The following is a 19,920-nucleotide window of genomic DNA, read 5'->3' as shown; positions in this document are numbered from 1 at the left end:
TATTTCGTTACTGGGTCCTGCTTTTACACCCAAGTATGCAAGAGAGTACTGTTGTGACAGCTTGAAAAACATGTCACATAAAAATTGGTGCTAATATTTTATTAACCCATGCAAAAAGCTGTATTTAAATAATAAAATATAACTTCATTTTACTCTGTACTTAGTATAACTAAATGTGCTGGAATGTGTCTGATGGGTTCCCGTTTCAGGGCTGATTTTGATGATAATGCTTAAACAACATTGTCTGTGCTCTAAATGAATGTTGTTCCTTTTCCCAGGCCTCTCAGGAAGAGCTGAAAGCTGCCTATCGCCGACTATGTATGTTGTACCATCCAGACAAGCACAGAGACCCAGAGCTCAAAACACAAGCTGAGCAACTGTTTAACCTTGTTCACCAGGCTTATGAAGGTCAGTGGAAGGCTTAGATTTGCAGAAACTGTTTTCATAGTAGATGCTGGATTTTCTGATGCTTGAATTGTGTAGTCTGGAAAAAAAGAGAGATTCCTTTGTGCTCTTTAAAGATTATGGTTAATTTTGCACTTTTCACTCGGTGCTTTGGAAAATCAGTGCTTTGTTTTTTAAACTAGTGTGTGCCCAGTGAATGGAAAATGAGCGCATTAGAAGAGTTGCATTTTGAATTGGGATCCAGTTAAGGTCTTATTTTTTATAATATCTTATTACAATTTATTTTTAATGGGTGTTTAGCTGTCTAGATTGTCAGCTATGGCTAAAACACACATTTTTACTACCTTCTTATTCTGTGCATTACCTCATGTACGCCAGACCTCCTGAAAGTGAATTGTATGAAAAATCATTGTGAAAAGTTTGTATGAAAGTCACTTGTATGAAAAGTATGCAGTAGATGGTGTTTGTACGTCATACTACAGATTATCACACCACAGAATAACAACTTCACAGTGTGTTCAGTGAATGAGGTAAGGAGTCTTACAATAAGATGTGGAGTCCTTGCCTCATTCACTGTGCAGCTCCACTAAATTTTTCACTGTGCAGTTAAGTTAGCTGTGCAGGATGCTTAGTGTGACCCTCTCTTAGCTCTGTCCTGTATGAATTTAATGAGAAAATTCCATGCAAAATGTGCTGTGCATGTGTGTGTTTGCACATGTCCTAACTGGGTCAAAACAAAATAAATTTTCTCTCTAGCAGAGCACTTTTAATCGGAAAAGTGCTGTTTCCAGGTCAAATGTCAACTTTCGGTCCCTAGCCATCAAAGCTGTTTTTAAACTAACTAAATAAATAAGTTGCAAGAATGTTTGTTTTTATAATGTAGTAAGTCTAAATTTTTCAATCTCTAGTTTTATTTAAACTTTTCAAAAAATTCACCTTGAACAGAGAACAGTGTTCGAAAACTTCAAATTGAAAGGCAAATTTAGCTTGTTTCTTTGTCATAGTCATAGACTTCAAGATCAGAAGGGACCAATATGATCTTCTAGTCTGACCTCCTGCACAATGCAGGCCGCAGAGTCTCACGCACCCACTCCCGTAACAAACCCCTAACCTATATCTGAACCATTGAAGTCCTCAAATCATGGTTTAAAGACTTCAGGGTGCAGAGAATCCTCCAGCAAGTGACCCGTGCCCCACACTGCAGAGGAAGGTGAAAACCCCCCAGGGCCTCTGCCAATCTGTCCTGGAGGGAAATTCCTTCCAGACCCCAAATATGGTGATCAGCTAAACCCCGAGCATGTGGGCAAGACTCACTAGCCAGATACCCAGGAAAGAATTCTCTGTAGTAACTCAGATCCCACCCGATCTTACATCCCATCACAGGCCTGAAGGGTCCTGAGTTTCCATTCCATTTCTGTGCATTCCCAGCACAGGCAGAGAAACACGCGCTAGGTCTGCTCATGCTCACATAGCAGTGTGGCCATGGCAGCATGGGCTAGCCACCGGAGTATGTACCCAGGGAGTCAGGTGACTAGCTCAAGTCACCACCTGTGCTGCCACTGCTACGTTTACAGCACTAGCTTAAGCAGTAGGATGCATTTGTCTACCTGCACTGGGAAGCACGGTCCCAACTGCAGTGTAGATGCAAAAGCTAGTGCATCCTTGAGATCTTCAATCTTTTTTTTTTCTTTTTAGTGAGAATTTCCACACATTCGAAGGCCTAATTAAGGACGACATAGCAAGAGTACTTTGCACTTAACGTCTTCCCCCCCTCAAAAGATCTCCAAGCACTGTACAAAGAATGAATTTAACTCTCTGTTAGGTAAATGCTGTTGGTATTCCATACTGTCAGTGGTGTAACTGAGTGTGCTGGGGTGTCTACCCCACACAAGGCCTGAAGGGATAAAGGTGGCTAGGTGCGCCAATTTACTGCCTATGCCACACCTAGAGGAGGAGCTAGGGACTAATTACAAGGAGTAATTAAGGAAGCAGCTCAACTGGATGGGAACATAGTATGAAGCCCAGTAACTGAAGGTAGAAGGGGCTGCAGAGAGAGAGGCTGCAGTCACTGTTAGGATGATACAAGGCAAGGTAGGAAGTAGCACACAGATAGGGCAGTAAGGGTAGGACTGTGCAGACCTCGACTGCTTGTCATAGGGTCCCTAGGCTGGGACCCAGTATAGAGGGGGGCCTGAGTTCTCCTACCAGTCACAGAGGAAATGGCACAGTTAAGGGGCAGTGAAAGGAAAGACTGTTATTCTCTAAAATAAAGACTTTTCACATCACAAATAAAAGCTAATTTTGTATCTCGATTCACTGTTTTTCCTAAAAATGAGATTTTAGTGGCCAGTGAAACAGTCAGAATGTTCTGGGTGATGAATCTGCATAGCTGAGACAATTTAGTCTTACCAGATTCGGATGGGCAATGAGGGGCAGATATACTGAATCCATTTCTGCAAAAGATTTGATTGAAACTGTTTCCCTCGGATTATATTCTGTTATCTGGACTTGGCTCATACACTCTTATAGTTGTCTGAATTATTAATAGTTAGCTTACAACATTTTGGAGATTTGGGGAGAAGTAACTGAAATGTAAGTGAATTAGGAGCCAGTAGGATTGTTCTGTGGTAAAACTGCTGCAGCAGCAAACTTGACACTCAGTGATTTAGCCTAGAGGGAAGTTAAAGCAAAATGGCAAATAAATGATTCCTTATTAAATCCCAGAGAATTAGCTGAAGAAATTTGGTTCCTCTGTTTTCTGAATGGTCAGCGTTTCTTTCTCCCCATTAGACTTGAACGTGGGTGGAATCGTTTACATCATCTTTTAATTTTTAATCTTTTAATTAGGCCTGAGAATATATGGAAACTCTCACTTTAAAAAAAACACTGAAGACCTTGAGTGGCTGATGATGGGGAATGGAAAAAAAAAGTTGCATTTTAAATCTTGTTCTGGAAATTCAGAGCGCGCTGACATTCTGCTGTAAATAGCTCAGTTTTCTCTTTGAATTTCCTGGCTTTGTTTGTTATGTGTTGCAACTTTAAACATAAACTGTTGCTTATTCAGCATCAAATGGCTTTTGTCATAAATAAACAGATCAGGGTTAAGGTCTCTTTTACCTGGAAAGGGTTAACAAGCTCAGTAACCTGAGAAACACCTGACCAGAGGACCAATCAAGGGACAGGATAATTTCAAATCTCTGTGGAGGGAAGCCTTTGTCTGTGTTCCTTGTTGGCTCTGTGCTCTCTCTTTGGATCTAAGACAGGCCAGACATGTCTCCAAGTTCTCCTGGAGTAGTTCCTACTATCCAATAGTGAGTATTAATTAGAAAGGCGGATTAGTCTTATAATTTGATTTTTACATTTGCAATTGTGTGTTTGCTGAAGGAAATTCTTTATTTCTGTTGCTGTTACTGATTATTTTGAGGAGGAGGGAGGGGGAAGTCTCTCCAGTTTTTATAAGTTAGACCCTGTATTTTTGCATCCTGGTAATACAGAGAGAGTGTACTTTCTTTTTTTGTTCTTTTAATAAATTCTTTTATTTTCTTTGGACTTGGTTAATTCCTTCTCTTGTGGAGATTCAAGGGAAGGGGAGGGGGGAAGAGTGAGTTCCTCCTGAGGGTGATTCACAGAGTTGAATTGGTGTGTATCTCTCCAGAGTGGCTAGGAGAGAGGGAGGGGGGAAGTGGGCTGCTTCCCTGTGTGTAGAGATTCAAGGAGTTTGAATCAAGGTATTTTTCCCAAGGACTAGGGAAGGGGAGGGGGAGATGAGTCCCTCTTTGTGTTGAGTCAAGGATTTGACTCGGTGTGTAATCTCTCCGGAGCAGGCTGGAGAGAGGGAAGAGGGGGAGGGAAACTGGCTGTTTCTCTCTCTCTGGTGAGATTCAAGGGGTTTGAATCTGGGTTCCCCAGGGGAAGCTTGGGGGACAGGCAGTGTGTTACTCACTTAAAACATAACTGGTGGCAGCGAGAACCAGATCTAAACTAGGATTTTAGTTTAGAGGAGTCCATGCAGGTCCCCATCTTGAAATCCAACAGCTCCAAGTGGGGGAGAAACCTATGACAGCTTTACAGACAAGGTTGGGGATTACAAAAATTGAAACCCACGACCAACAACATGTGTTAGTCTTTCAGGGGAAATTATGAAAAGTGGTATCTGTAACCGTGCCTCCGTGGGTCACAACTGAGAATACCAAATTCAAGACAAACTGCTGAGAAATGGGGCAGACGCACGCCAAGACTGGAAGTTGTTCTCCCATGAAATATACCAAACCAGCAGCAAAAGTAAACTTCTGTCTCACCATACTGGCTAACAAGAAGTCAGAAAAGCAGTGTCCTTAGGTATTCCAGTCCTTGTATCACCACCAAAACCACTAAACTTAATGATGAGCGGTTGTTTAAAACCAATTTCATCAAACCAGAAGGTTCTTCTGATCCCAAAGGACCAGCCACGTACCCAGGTCAATATATAACTCAGATTTTACCCAAAAGTCACGCTGTTTCCAGTCCTTTAGTATCTAAAATATAAAGGTTTATTCATAAAAAGAAAGAAAGGTGAGAGTTAAAATCGGTTAAAGGAATCAACTACATACAATAATTGTCAAGTTCTTGTAGCAGTGATGGAATAAACTGCTGACTTAAGTCAAATCTCTGGTTGCTTCCAAATCATTGGAAGGTTCTCAGTCCCTTGCTTAGAATGATCCCATTAGTATAAGTCCATAGTCCAGAGGTTGGAGTAGAAAAGAGGCAAACTAGAGGGGTTTCCAGCACCTGTTATAGCTTCTGCCATGTGGAGGGAAATCCATTGTTTCAAACAAAGCCCTCGGCACAGCTAGTGGAAAATTACAGGTAAAAGATGGAGTTTGGAGTCACATGAGTGAGTCACATAGTCATGGCAGGAAATTTCATTATGAGTAGATAGGCATCTTCCATTGAGTTAAGTGTTCATTAATGGGCCACTTAATTTGAATAGTCCCTTCAAAGTGTGCCGGCTAAATACTTTGTGGACCTTACCCCAAGAGCAAACATTTGAAATCCAGATCTAGAGCCAATACTGATAACTTCAAATACAAAAATGATACATGCATATAAATAGCATAATCATATTCAGCAAATCATAACCTTCCATAGACACCTTACTTGACATAATTTGTACAAGATTTGTTGCAATTATATAACACTAGTAGCAACAATGATCTATCTGCATGGTCATATTTTAATCAGACAACGTCACAGTATCTACCTAGGAGAGGTGACTAGCTCACTAACCTCTCCATAGTTAAGATTGAAGCTAATTTTCCATTATAAACCTGATTTAAAAAAAAAAAAACACTAACACTAATACCTCCCCTTAGCTTCACCAGATCCAAAACAATTCAACTGAAATCTTAGCCAAGGGTCGAACTGTTCCAGGAAGCTTGGCATAAAGTACAGAAGGCTTTTGGAATAGATAAGTTTGTGGCAGGGTAGTTCACAGATTAAATTAATTTTCTGAAGATTTTCCTATCTTTTTTGTTCATATTTTGTTCATATTACTAAAATGAGTTGACCAATTCTCTGGGTGGTTTGGAGTTTTGCAGGTGTTTGAAATTATATATGCGCTTTTTCACTTAAATGATAAGTGATATTCATCTGGTTAAATGGCATTTGGCAAGATGTTCATGGCCCAGTACAAATGTTACCACTTCTTCATGGCCCAGATGGGCATGGCTGTCATGGGTGGAGTAGCAGGCAGAGAACCACATGGAACTGGGTCGATCTGGTATAGTGAATGGAAGGAAGGAAGCCAAATGCCGTGATGGCATGCCCCCTAAAAATGAATGGGAGTTTAAAGAAATTCCCAGGCAAAATAGTGAATTTTTTCACTAAGTAAAGGTCCAATGAATCAGTCAATCCCCCCCAAAAAACCTTTCAGGGAATGTTACGGTTTTCTGAAAAAACAAGGCCTTTAAGATGGAAATTCTATCGACATAAAGGCTTTCTACAGTGTGTATCAATGTAATTGTCTGTTAAAAAAGAATCCAAAATACTTAGAAGTATGCAAATGCATCAAGATGTGTTTTGTAAAAGTAATGAGGTCTTATTTGGCACCTTACTACAGCCTTGCCTTTGCTATTAAATCTTCGCTGAGAAGTTGAGGAAAGCCACCTGGTTTTCTTTTAATGATATTGGGTGTGTAGATAGGACAAATAGGAATTCACTTAGGACAGCAGTTCTCAAACTTCGTTGCACCGCAACCCTCTTCTGACAACAAAAATTACTGTGTGACCCCAGCAGGGGTTACCGAAGCCTGAGTCCACCCAAGCAGGGGGGCCGAAGCCCGAGCCCCACCACCCCGGATGGGCGAGCTGGCCAAAGCTGAAGCCCAAGGGCTTTAGCCCTGGGCAATGAGCCTATAACCTGAGCCCAGCTGCCCAGGACTGAAGATCTCAGACTTCAGCTTCGGCCCCGGGCGGTGGGGCTTGGACTTCGACCCCAGGCCCCAGCAAGTCTAACACCAGCCTTGGAGTCCCGTTCCACAGTTTGAGAACTGCTGGCTTAGGAAGTAGCTTTGTGACTGAGAACGTGCTATACTTTCTGTACCAAGAGAAGGAGATGAATAAACCATAAAAGTGTGTGTCTGGACTGATTTAAAAAATCCAGACTAATACCTAATGTTGTGTGTGCTGAAACTCAATTCTATATGGAATTCTGTAAATTCTACTGCTGCAGTTTGATATTAGTGAAAAACCTCTCTGCCATATTTGTGTAATTGCACCAAAATGCAGCTTCTAGGCTCATTGCTGAAGAAGTGGGCAGGTATCACCATGCAGACTGTAAAATCATCTATGGCACACAGTTCTATAGGTATATGCACCCAGTAGCAGTATTACAGTCTGTTCAGAATATTTCAGTCCTACCTCATCCACATAGCTGTGCTTTCTGTTAGCAGTTAGTTCCTTTTAAAGCTGCTTCACCAGATGAGCAGGGTGCAGGTGTTCACAGGTTTTTCTTCAGGGATGTGGTTGCTGCTGGGAAAATTATTGCCATAATCTCAACTATTTGCTTTTGCTCCTTTGGGATTGGGATTTTTTATGTTTTAAACTACTTTAAATCTTTTAGAAAAAACAGATTCTGAAGCTCTATGCATTGAGATTCAATGCCTGAATACGCACAAATGTGCTGTGCTCACCTGATGAAATAGGAAATGGTCCCATGGATGATAGCTAGAAGATGTGTTTCATTGGTCTTAAAAAAAATATTGCTTCGGTGATTTAAAAATTGCAGATTATATTAATCTGCATGTCTTCATCAGAGTTTCTGTCCTTTATTTTTATATTTAAAGGAATGGAAATCTAGTGGATAGAGATGTCCGTGTGCCCTGTGAGTAAGTATAGATGTAGAAAATCATTTGTGGAGCAAGGGAAGACGCCTTAAGGGTGTGTTTATTTAAAGCTGGACTACAGTATCTATGTTTTTATTTGAATTAGTCGTTGAAATATTTGCTAGAATTTTGAAGAAAAGACTGAAAACTGAGTTCTGTACTCTGAGCATGTTTGGTTTTAACTTGCAGTGCTTAGCGATCCACAGACAAGAGCCATTTATGACATATATGGGAGGAGAGGACTGGAAATGGAAGGATGGGAGGTAAGAGAAATTCTTTACCTTATATCTCACAAAAGGGGCTAAATCCAGCCTAATTTGAAATACTTATGATATCAGAACTATCTATTTGAAGGCACTCTTGTTTAGTCATTTCTGTCTCGCTCTTTTAGAACATCGCGATGGATTTTCAAGTAATGCTTGTTTCTTCTTTTTTGAAAAGGGTACAATACATCTGACATTCAGAGAGTTCCCTAGGAGAACATTACCATGAAAAGCAACATCTTTCTGAGACAAATGTGTCATCGGTGTCTTTCCAGTCTCATGCAAATGTCTTTCACCTAAAACACTTTCACAATCAGCTAGTCTGTGAGATTAAAGATTTTTTTTTTCCTCAGTGAGCAGCTGTAAAGTGCTGTGAAAGAGGATTTATCAACTCCTTATCCTGCCCTTTACTAGCTTCTGCCTGCCCTAGGCTCAGTTGCTCACTCCAAGCTGGTTACTATGAAATCATTGACTTCTATTCGTTGTCCCACCAGAGGTTAACAGAAGTTAGCAAAGCACTGAAATTCATTATTGGTTCAGTTCCATGATGAAGCTTGGAATTTGCAGCTGAAAACTTACAGCAGTGATGGTGTGTGGCAGTAAGCCATTTTTTGGCCTCAGCATTGTGTCTCTCTCAGTTTTAGGAACCAAATCTTCCCCTCTGTGGGTGACTGGGACAAATCTATGCAACACGCTCGGTTGTTTAAGAGATGCCAGTGAAACCATTGTAATCAGATTTATACCAGTGTAGTGTGTCCATAAATAACATTGCACCAGTTTAGCGTTTAACATCAGACCAGACCTTGGGCACTATATAAACCTAAATGAGAGATTAATGGGACAGCTATTGGTAGGGGAATCTCTCATAGCATGGCTCCATTGTAGTTTTCCATCCTTAGAGTCTGAAGGCCAAATCCCTTGCTTATTCTACAAGTGGTGAGAGGAACAAAAACCTTTCCCCGACCCCCCAAGAGCAGATGCTCTTATGCCCTGTGACACGAGGCAACCCAGTGTTTCCACCTGTCTAATGCCATGTTTCTTGCTCTATTTCAGTTTTTTTCCATGAGTGACATTTTTTTCAATGGTTATCTTATGTTATATTTTGTCGTCCTCCTTGTCCTTCTTCCACTGAGTGGTGTCCAGTCAAGGGCTTTTCTAGGAATATATATATATTTTTACAGCTCTACAACATGCCTAAACCACTTCAGCCTTCTTTCTCAAATCATTGTCTTTACAGTGTGTTGGCTTGTCCTTTGTAACACAAAAGCATTAGTTACTTTAGTCCACCAGGAGACACCAAGTATTCTCCGTGGACAGCTCTGATGGAATGCATCAAGTTTCCAGTTGTGGTGGTTCTAGCATTTGCCAAGTTTCAGAAGCATGTAACTTTGTGGCTATCACAGTGACATTATATAACTTTATTGTGGTTCCCATCTTGCGTTCCGGAGTAGAGTACCGTGATACTGTCTAAATGGAGTCTTTCGCATCCAGTCCACTCATTTCACTTACTCCAAGAATACTAATATCGAACAGTCAGAGAAAAGTAACTTAAGAGTTCTTAATTCAAACTTGCAAAGGTTAAGCAGCTGGGATTCTCCACAACAAATCTCCCCCTTTTGGCCTTGGCAAAGCATATTACCTGCCTAAGAACATAAGAACGGCTGTACTGGGTCAGACCCAAGGTCCGTCTAGCCCAGTATCCTGTCTACCAACAGTGGCCAATGCCAGGTGCCCCAGAGGGAATGAACCTAACAGGTAATGATCAAGTGATCTCTCTCCTGCCATCCAGCTCCACCCTCTGACAAACAGAGACTAGGGGCACCATTCCTATGTCTCTTCTACATAGTTCTGAAAGACAGATTTAATCCCCAGGTTTCTGTAAAGTGGTTTTAAAGTCAGCATTGTGCAAGTCCTTCCCATACCTCATGTTTGTTTAAGACTTTACTACCAGCAGTTTTCGAAGCTGATATCTAATATCTAATGCCTCAGATTCATATGCAAGGGACCTTCTCCACAAAGTTCGGCTTGAAAAGGCTGATTGTTGCCTGGTGGGTTTCCCATCAGTTTTTCAAAGCCCAGCTTAACACAGTGCATCCAGGTCAGGTAGTGGTATCCCAGGTAACTAGAGGCTGTGTGGCCACAGGAATTATACCTGTTACATCATCCACAATCTCTTTTTTTGGGTGAAGGGGTGGGAGATTGGCTTCATTGATATTTCATATATTTTAATTCTCTCTCTGCCCTGTAGAACTTAACAAATGCTGTAACCCTTTCTCCTGTGAAGCTGAATGTTTCATCAGCAGATGGGTTCCCCCAGACCAGTGCTATTATGCTTTTAAATACTGGAAGAAAAGGATTCTATAGGAGAGAAGGTTAGGAAAAAAAGGGAGTAGGAAAGAAGAGAGAGGAGAGAACAATGTTAAGTATTCTGGATTTTTTTCTTCAACAGCAAACACATAATATTTTAACAAAACAAGCGTATGTCCCTCGCTTCTCACATTTATCTCCAGAATTCTTCTCCTTGTCCAGATCTATTCTGCCCCCAATCTCATTTACAAAACTTTTCTTAAACATTACATGAATACATTCTCTCATACTATAGAATTAGAATTTATAATCCCTATTCCATGATGAGATATCTTTGAGCTATAATGTATCTTAATTAAAACTACCTTTAGATAAGTTTTTTCCTCAAAAAGCATTTTATCAAAAAAATCCGTTTTAAATAAAAAAAATCATTTTTTTTTAAATCATTGATTTGTATCCGCCCTGCTTGAAGCCATGAACTTCCACATGATAAAATTCCAATGTAAGTGTTAAGCACTGCATAAAACTCGGTGTTAGGCCAGTTATAGTTAGCAGTCCTGAGTCTGTTTTGAAAGTCATAGGATTTAACCGTTTCCTCTTTTAAATGAGCTCTGTGATTATCCCGAACATAACTTCCCTTTGAAGATGAACTTCGTAATGAAAAAAGGACACTTAGGCATTGATTCTGCAAACACTTACACACGTGCTCACCCCTGTAAGCACATCAGTAGACCAGTCTCTCTGAGTCATTAAAATAAATATTTCATTTTGATTGTTAAGATTTGCTGTCTTCAACTAATCTGGTGGTGATAACAGGATTACATTAAAAGCAGGAAAAAGTCCTATGGCACCTTATAGATTAACAGACGTATTGGAGCATGAGCTTTCGTGGGTGAATACCCACTTCGTCAGATGCATCACCCACGAAAGCTCGTGCTCCAATATGTCCCTTAGTCTATAAGGTGCCACAGGATTCTTTCCTGCTTTTACAGATCCAGACTAACACGGCTACCCCTCTGATACAGGGCTACATTAGTTTAAAATGTGGCTCTGGATCTCTAAACACCTCTTGCTGCTTGTCAGTTTCCAGGTGGAGTGTAAAGTGTTGGTTTTAACCTATTGAGTTTTATGTGACATAAAACTCTCTACTTCAGAGAGTTTCTTTCATGATGTTGGTACCGCTACATTTGTGATCAGTGGAGGTGATTGAGCTGTGTACTCACCCTGGGTATAAATGGAGGGGGCTGGTGGTGCGACACTTTTCATGATGGCACTATGGCTTTGAAATGTCCCCCCACACACACACACACACACATCCCAATATGCCAGATTTATAACCTGATGGGCACCTGCCATAGACCACTTTCTCCTAGGCATGTGAGAAAGGAATTGGTTGAAAGAGTGAGTGAGTGAGAGGGTTGTTCTGTGTGGGGTAGTTATAGGGTTATTGGTATGGTATGTGAATATCATTATATTCTGCCAGATATATTGGACCTCTTAGTCCTTGTCTTCAAAGGAACACCTTCAAAAGATGAGCCTGGGAGTTTAAATTGATAACTTTCCTTTGATTAAAAATCAGAGACTCAATAAAGACACTGGATTTATGGCTCATTGCAACTATCTGTACCCGCTGACCCTCCTTTGTTCTATGACTGCAGAAGTATTAACTTCCCACTTCGCCTTGAATGGTTTCTTGCAATATGTGTTAACTTCTAATGCTAAACAATCTATTTCATCTTGTAGTTAGCTGTGACACTGAAAAAAAACGAGGAGTCCTTGTGGCACCTTAGAGACTAACACATTTATTTGGGCATAAGCTTTCGTGGGCTAAAACCCCATCTGATGAAGTGAGTTTTAGCCCACGAAAGCTTATGCCCAAATAAATGTGTTAGTCTCTAAGGTGCCACAAGGACTCCTTGTTGTTTTTGCTGACAAAGACTAACACGGCCACCACTCTGAAACCTGTGATACTCTGAGAACCTTTCCCACAGTGGAAGAGCTCAGTGTAAGCTCAAAAGCCGCTCTCTTTTGTGACAGAAGATAGTCCAATTAAAATATATTACCTCAGCCACCTTGCTTCTCAGAGATCTGAAATACAGACGTGTTTGTGTTTATATAGAGAGAGATTTTTGTTTGTGTTTTATATTTTTAATTGTGTAAAAAGTACTTCAGGCCAGGAATAGGTGCTTGAATAAAAACACAGTGGCTTGATTTAGCAGTGGAGTACAGAAAAAAAAAAATCATGTTGTAACATGAAAGGGGATCTTATCTAAAAGGGGAGTGAAAAACATAGAGTTTTCTAAATTTCATCGGTGATTAAATTGTTTGATTGTTGGCTGGATATTCTATTGCCTGTTAACCTTTGTTTCTTAATTCCTTTGTGCACAGGTTGTGGAGAGGAGGAGAACTCCAGCTGAAATTAGAGAAGAATTTGAGCGTTTGCAGAGAGAGAGGGAAGAAAGGAGACTTCAGCAGCGAACTAATCCCAAGGTAAAGTAGAAAACACATCTGTTCTCAAGAATGAAGCCTTAAACTGTTAGACATAACAATGTGTTTTATGGCTAGAGGAGTGATCTGAAATTAACAGGGTCATAGCTAACCACATTTATTGGGGTTTTTCCCACCCTCTTCTAATGCTTCAATATATAAGGGAAATGCAGGAAAAAAAGATGTCTTATAGTAAAGTGAACTGTTTTAAAAAGTTCTCTTCTGTGAAGAATTCATTGTGCTTTCATTGGTGAGATACGTGTAGAAATAAAAATCTTTCTCGAGAGCCTGAGAAAACATTCCAAATACAGGAACTTCTGAGTCCTATGCAAATATTCCAAATAAAGTGAAACTCCCTACTGTTCTGTGACAGGTTTCCCCTGTCACAGGTGTGCTAAGATACACTCAAATGCATCTTTGAAACTGAATGAAAGAACAACTGACAAATCAATTGCGTAGCAGAAATCTTCCAGTTGGAGTTTAGAGAGCAAAGTAAGATGGTAAGTAACAATCAGCATGGATTTGTCAAGAACAAAGCTGAATTAAGGTAGTGTGTGAATTTAAAACACAATAGGTGTTTCAGACCAACTCCATGTGTAGACATCCTTATTTCAGAATAGGAAACAGAGTGGGTTAAACTAAACAGGAGCAAAGCACTCTTACGCTGGAATAAATCAAGAATAACTGTGTGTAGATACTGTTTAATGCATGGAAATAATCCAGTGAATGTCTAAGTGAGGAGTTACTGTAGAATGCAATACTGTTTTTTTTATTCTTTTCTGCACTTGATACTTTATATTCAACTTGTTTAATGTTTTGCACTGTTGTTTTCCTTGCCCACTTCATTCTATTATGAGTCTGGTGAATTAATTACACTATAATACACAACTCTTCTTCTGCATCAAAACTTTACTTTTCTTCACAATTCCGCACCTATCATAATACTAAAATTATCCAGAGTTCCTTCCCTAATGTTCTCCTTCTCTTGTGGGTACACAGTGTGGGCTCACACTCATCCCTTAATGACAGCCAGCAGAACAAATGCTGGCTTCAGTGTCTGGACACCTGAAGTTCACCGTTACTATCTCAGGCCATCATGGCCAAAGAGGTAGAGCAAACAGAACAGTTTATTAAAAGTTTTATTTCTTTAAATCTTTAAAAAACAGAAGAAAATATTTATACCACCAATAAGGTGCTCGGTAACTGTCCTTTATTGTTTGGTGTCTCTCTGACTTATTGCGTAATTAGAGTGGAGATCATGTAATTTAGATATAATTCACCAGCAAAGCGAGTATTGAAAGACTTGCATGGGTCTGATTTTAAAAAAGAAGAGCACAAACAAAGATTTTCACCTTTATAGATCTTTCTGGTGGATAAAGTTTCGTGAACGAGAGGGAGGGGAGCAAGAGCAGTGACAGGGTGTGAGGTTGAGTCTAGGTGCCTGTCACTTTTTGTGGTGTCATTTCCTCTCTCTTAATATAGGCGTGTGTAGGGAGAACTTGGTTTGATTTTACATTTCTCTTTCTCTAATCCATGGATTAGAATTGGCTACCCGGGGACTGGTCTTGTGTAGTTCAACAGATAGTGTAGCCTCCCACTCCACCTACCCTGATCTGATAAGTCTGCCCCAATGATAAATGTGTGTCTCGCCAGTCGCTCAGAAAGGACATTAGAGCTATACTGTGTCTTTGAGGCTTTAACTGAAATGATATTGCAGCTTCCATTCCTTCCTCAGCTCCCTGGCTGTTGCTTTCTTTCCTTTTTCCTCTGCAGTATAGGGACAACTAAACACAGATTGTTCTATGAGTACGAAGATTTATCTGTCGGCGTTTCTCATGTTGTTGAATAGCAGTTTATGCTCTGCTCATTCCCATGGGACAAAAACAGTTTTACAGTATGTAATTTCATTTTTTCTTTTGTGGCAGTTTTTCTCTGTGCCACCTATGTTATCACTGGAAAAATCAAATAAAAATTAATAATAAAAAATGGTATCCAATATACAGGAGTCTGCAAATTATTGTCAGTCCACTGAGCAGTGTGTTTCTGTGCCACCTGCCCCACAGGCTCACTTTCCTGTTCTTCTCTTCCCCTCCTTCCTGCCTTCTGAAGAAATCTTTTTTCTTCTTGCATATGTGTTGGTCTCTACTGGAGCTTTTCTGCTAATACACAAAGGGTAAAATGGAAGAAGTCTTCCCTTCATGGTCTTAATAAAATCAGAACTTCTATATTAAACACTGGGAATATCTCATTTTAAACCATTGTTTTGGCTTTGAATCTCTAGTGAACTTGAGATGCTCTTCTGGAAAGCAGATAGCTCTTTTACCTCAATATTCTCTCTCCAGCCTCAACCTGAAATATGGGACAATCAGGAGGCAGATTAGTGAAACTCAGTGTGGCTTCAGAGGAGCCTGGCGGCAGCTGCGTTTGTTCTACCATGAATGTGGGGACCAAAGATATACTCTGAGTGGGAGCGGAGATGAGGGGGACACAGCAATCAAAACAAACTGTGCAAAAGAACAGGAGTAACAGGCAGCGATTAGAAACAGGCCAGCTGGCTCCTTTGACTCAACCTTAACGATCTCTTGCCAATGGCAGTCCGACCAGAAAACGGATAAAACTAAAGGAATTGGAAACATCCCTGTTGCAAATGAGGTGGTTTGGTGCAAATGGATATTTTGAGGAGAGCATGGAACAGACGGGGGGGGGGGGGGGGGGAAGAAGGGGTGGTTATTGCCATATAATGCTTCTCTGTGACTTTAGGAATTTGACACTTTTTTCTGGGTGTTTCACAGTAGTTGTGAGCAATAAAAAGTAGAGCTGCAGTGTAAGCCTGAGCCTCTGTGTCCTCCGATAAAATTAGCCATCTGGGTGTTTACAGCAATTGCTTATTGGCATACTATGAAAATGTCTCTTCAGGCAGCGTTCCTGTGGAATTAAGTAGCACAGCTGTGATCGTTTCATAAGAATGCAAGCTATTTTAAAATTTCTAACGTTTTATTAGTTCTATAAAATGATTCCAGCTAAATAAAGCATTTCTAACCAGAAACGTTGAGCAATACCCATATGTAGGCAGTTTGGCAGATTTTAAGTTGGGTTATTTGCTTGTAGAGTTTTGTTTTTCCTTTCTTGAGATGTGCTGAAAGGTTTGGAAAGTCAGTTTCTTGATTTGAGGGGAAATACTTCACACTTGGAGAAAGCAAATCTCTTTATTTGCCTGTGTCTGAGAATGGAGATACTTTGAGGGTCATCCAGCTCCTGCCACCTTTTTCTTCAAATGGGTCAACTTGTGACTTCACATGGGTCAACTTGCAGGAATGTTCTCCCTAGGGAAAACAACAAGAAAGAAAACAACAATCCTCTCTGAGTCGATACTTGTAGATCTGATTTTGTGCTGGATATAGTGAGAGGTCTGTGTTTTTATGTAGAGTCTTTGTAATGGGCATAATTAACATGTCTGAATTAATAAAAATTAAGCCATCTCTGTTTTCACTGCTCCTTCTTTTGCCATTATGTGATACTGCATCTTATGAATACCACAGCCTTCTCTGTGCTTACAATCTGGTTCACAAGCAGAGTGCCTTTGCCTTTAATTTTTTTTTTTTGGCCTCCGCTGGGATCAAAATTTAACTTTTTCTTGAGTGCATTAGCCAGCAGCTGACTCAGATACTAGTCAGATGCCCACTTCAGTTTGGCTTAAACAAAACAAATTTTGATGGGCAATTTTACAGAAAAAGAAAATAATAAAATAGTTCTAAAAGGCCTACATTAATAATATGTAAAACGACTCTGACTGTCACACAGCTGAAAATTGCAGAATATTGCATGATGACTCTGTCCATATCGATGTGGAAAAGTACCTTCTTTCTTCCTGTGCCACCATCTTAGGAGAGGTACAGCAGATTAGAACTTCCAAAGACGTATCTGCATTAGCTTTTAGATCTAAAATATCTCTTGGTTGCTACCACCGGTGTTACGATGTCACCAACCATGCCATTGCTAACATTCGTGCCATCTAACCCTGCTTGGAGCCTTGTCTTCAGTGGTACTTCCTCCAAAGCTACCACCCCACCAGTGGGTAACAAAATTGGGAAAATGTAATGAAAAGGGAGTTTTCCCAACCAGGCTATATAAGAGTGTGCTGATCAACTTGGTAGGATACAGGTAATGCTGGTGTTTATTTTGACCACATTTCATTGTTTGACCAATGTGTCAAACAGATTTGCAAGATCTTTTATTTGCATGCTTAATCTATATTTCTTGCCTTTTTTTAGACATAGATTCTGCAGCTGGGTTAATTTGTTCATTGTAATTTCATGTATTGATTATTTTAATTCCCTTTTAATCAATTTACCTAAATCTTATAGTTGAATGCTGCAGCCATTTCAAAATACTGCAGAGCACATCCTAATCCAAATCAAAGCCCCCTGATTTTATTACTCCAGTTTTAATGACCTTGCACTGTTTTCTTGTGGAATACAGTATTATGTTTAGGGCTATTTGGTGCTTGATTTTCTGTCTTTCAGGGCTTCTGTCAGTTTATATCTCTGACTTTGTAACACAGTGCCTGCCACCCAGATTACTACATTCCTACCCTCACTATTTGATTGTTTCTTGATTTTAGTCTATGACTAGCTGATCAGTGATGCACTCTCTCTTTTTTGCTTTATTCATAGAACTGGCTGCCTTCCCAGTTCAGTCTTTGTGATTCCCAGGAACAGATTACATTTTACAGGAAGACTCATGATGGAAATTATTTCTTTATTGTTGTAAAGCATGTTCCTTGTAAAATTATTTAATTAAAAAGCACCACATTTTTTATTAAAAAAAAAATTATAAAAGGGAATTTCACTAAAACAAACACGTGAAAAATAGGCACATTACACTTATGCAAAAAGCCATTTCCTTTGCAATAATTAGCAATACCAGCTAAGGAAAAGTAGAACATTACTGGTGGATATTTGTGTGGGAATAAAGCTTTCTCCTAAACTGAGTTTCCGCCTGTTGCATGACTCTGCAGTGAAGACACAATTTTTTGCTTATAATCTCAATTGTTTTCCATAAAAATGATTGTGATATAAGTGGATGCTGTTTGCAGTCATTTGGTTTTGATTTGGAAAGCACTGCCCTAGCAAATTTGTAATTTCTACTGGAAATAATAATAGTAAGATATGAGAAGAGAGAACATAAAGGAGAACTCTTTGCAGATGAATTCCAAAGACTGCCAACCTTCCTTTTTAGGGTATGTCTACACAGCATCTAGAAGGGTGCTTCCCTGTATGGGTGAGCAGATGCGCTAGCTTTGCTTCAGCTAGTGTGCTAAAAATAGCAGTCTGGCCATGGCAGCGTAGAGGGTGGCACGGGCTAGCTGCCCAAGTACAACCCACTGGACACCCTGGGTATGTATGTGGGTGGCCCTCCCATTGCTGTGTAAAACATACCCTTAGAGACCAAGGAGCTTTGATAGAAATAAATGCATTTTCTTTCAGACATCTTTCCCTGTTTACTATTTAAATAGACACTGCAACCAGGACCTCATGTTCTGTGATTCTGTGGCCGTGGAATGTACGAATCCATCCCTTGCTGCGGGATGGTGCTGTACAATCCAATCATTCATTGAAATAAACAAAAAAAACAAAACGTGTCTAGCCCTTACGATTGTAAAGGAAACTTTCAAACATCAACTGAGCCTAAACAGAAGCAGTGATGATTTCCTGAGTCTGCAGATAGCCTGAAACAATAGCTCCGAGCAAGGTGTAACCTGCCCAGTTTATCTCTGTGGGGTGTTGACACTGACATTTTCATAATTAGATTTCAGAATTAACATTGAATTCACTAATTGTTTGTATTATGGTAGCATCTAGTGGCCTAAACTGAGATAAGGGCCTTATTGCGCTGGGCGCTATACATAAACCTAAGAAGAGACCGTTCCTGTCCATAGACTTGACAGTCTAAATAAAGACCAACAAAGGGTGGGAGAAAGGAAGTATCAATATCCCAGTTTTAGAAAGGGAACAAGGCACAGAGAAAGGGGAAGATTTTCAGAGGCCCAAATGGAAGCTAGGTGTCCAATTCCCATTGATTTGCAATGGGAATTTGTGCCGTTGAAAAATCTCCCCCAAATGCCTTGCCCAAGTTGACAGAGGTCATTTGTAACAGTGCTGGGACCTGAGTTCCAGCCTCCAAGACCTTCAGCACATGGGCTTATCCTGCAAACCCAAAGTGCCTCCTGCACTTTCTCAGGTGCCAAAAAGCCCCTGTTGTCCCTGTGTCAGATGTTAAAATTTCAATTCCTCCCCCTAAAAATGTCTCTAATACTGTTGTTTGTTTTCAGTGTAAAAATTTGCAGCATACTGAAAATGATAAATAATGGGACAGCATACAAAATGGAATTTAATATCGAATTAAAGAATTGGATACTGTTCTGACTATATTATTCATTTTCTTAATTAATTCACTAAAAACCTCCAATTGTAGCTACGCTAGGGTATCACAATGCAGGGGTCCTGCTGCAGAACGAAGATCAATCTTGCTACAGAGTGTATGGGGTCTTGAGAATAGCTGGGAATCCCAAGTGTGACCCTGGTGAAATCCCGTCACCCCCATAGGGGAGGGATCATACAGTTTGACAGAGATATTTTCAATCCCCTCTTTATATGCTTTCAATATATTCTGTTCTGTAGGGGCATTGAGTGGATGGGTGATGTCTCTGTCCCCATTGGTTGGTGAGAAGGACATCTGAGCACTGTGTTCAGTCAATCCATAAGGGCTCTGTCAGCCAAAAGATAGCTGCATGCTCCTCTAGCCCAGTGCGTTAATCAGCCCAACACTAGGCATCAAAAACACTCCCAGCTGATTCAGAAGACCAGGGTAGTTTAAATTAATCCTGCTGGTTTTGTTCTGTTGTATAAACTTGGAAATCGATATATTTACATTAATTATACCCACTCTAGGAAGGAGAAGAGGTAAAACTTCCATCTGGTGTTGTGACTTAGAGGATATTTATCTGCACCACACAGACTCTCCAAGTGAGAGAGAGAGACAGTGCTAAGTGGGGCAGGTCTCTACATCTTTCTGGGTTTCCACTAGCAGAGTGTTGAG

The 19,920-nt window shown here is 40.3% G+C and overlaps 1 protein-coding gene across 2 annotated transcripts in view; it reads left to right on the top strand.

The window, feature by feature from the left end:
* Nucleotides 1-19,920, top strand: part of DNAJC11 (DnaJ heat shock protein family (Hsp40) member C11) — a 63,562-nt gene that overhangs the window by 13,124 nt on the left and 30,518 nt on the right. For both annotated transcript variants that reach the window (XM_039508615.1, XM_039508617.1), the window contains exons 2-4: nt 279-408; nt 7,955-8,028; nt 12,724-12,825. In XM_039508615.1, the coding sequence (XP_039364549.1) occupies nt 279-408; nt 7,955-8,028; nt 12,724-12,825 (306 nt within the window). The remainder of the gene's footprint in view (nt 1-278; nt 409-7,954; nt 8,029-12,723; nt 12,826-19,920) is intronic.

This window comes from Mauremys reevesii, linkage group 21 (assembly GCF_016161935.1).
Source record: "Mauremys reevesii isolate NIE-2019 linkage group 21, ASM1616193v1, whole genome shotgun sequence".
NCBI lineage: Eukaryota > Metazoa > Chordata > Testudines > Geoemydidae > Mauremys > Mauremys reevesii.
This window is presented reverse-complemented; position numbering and strand designations above follow the sequence as displayed.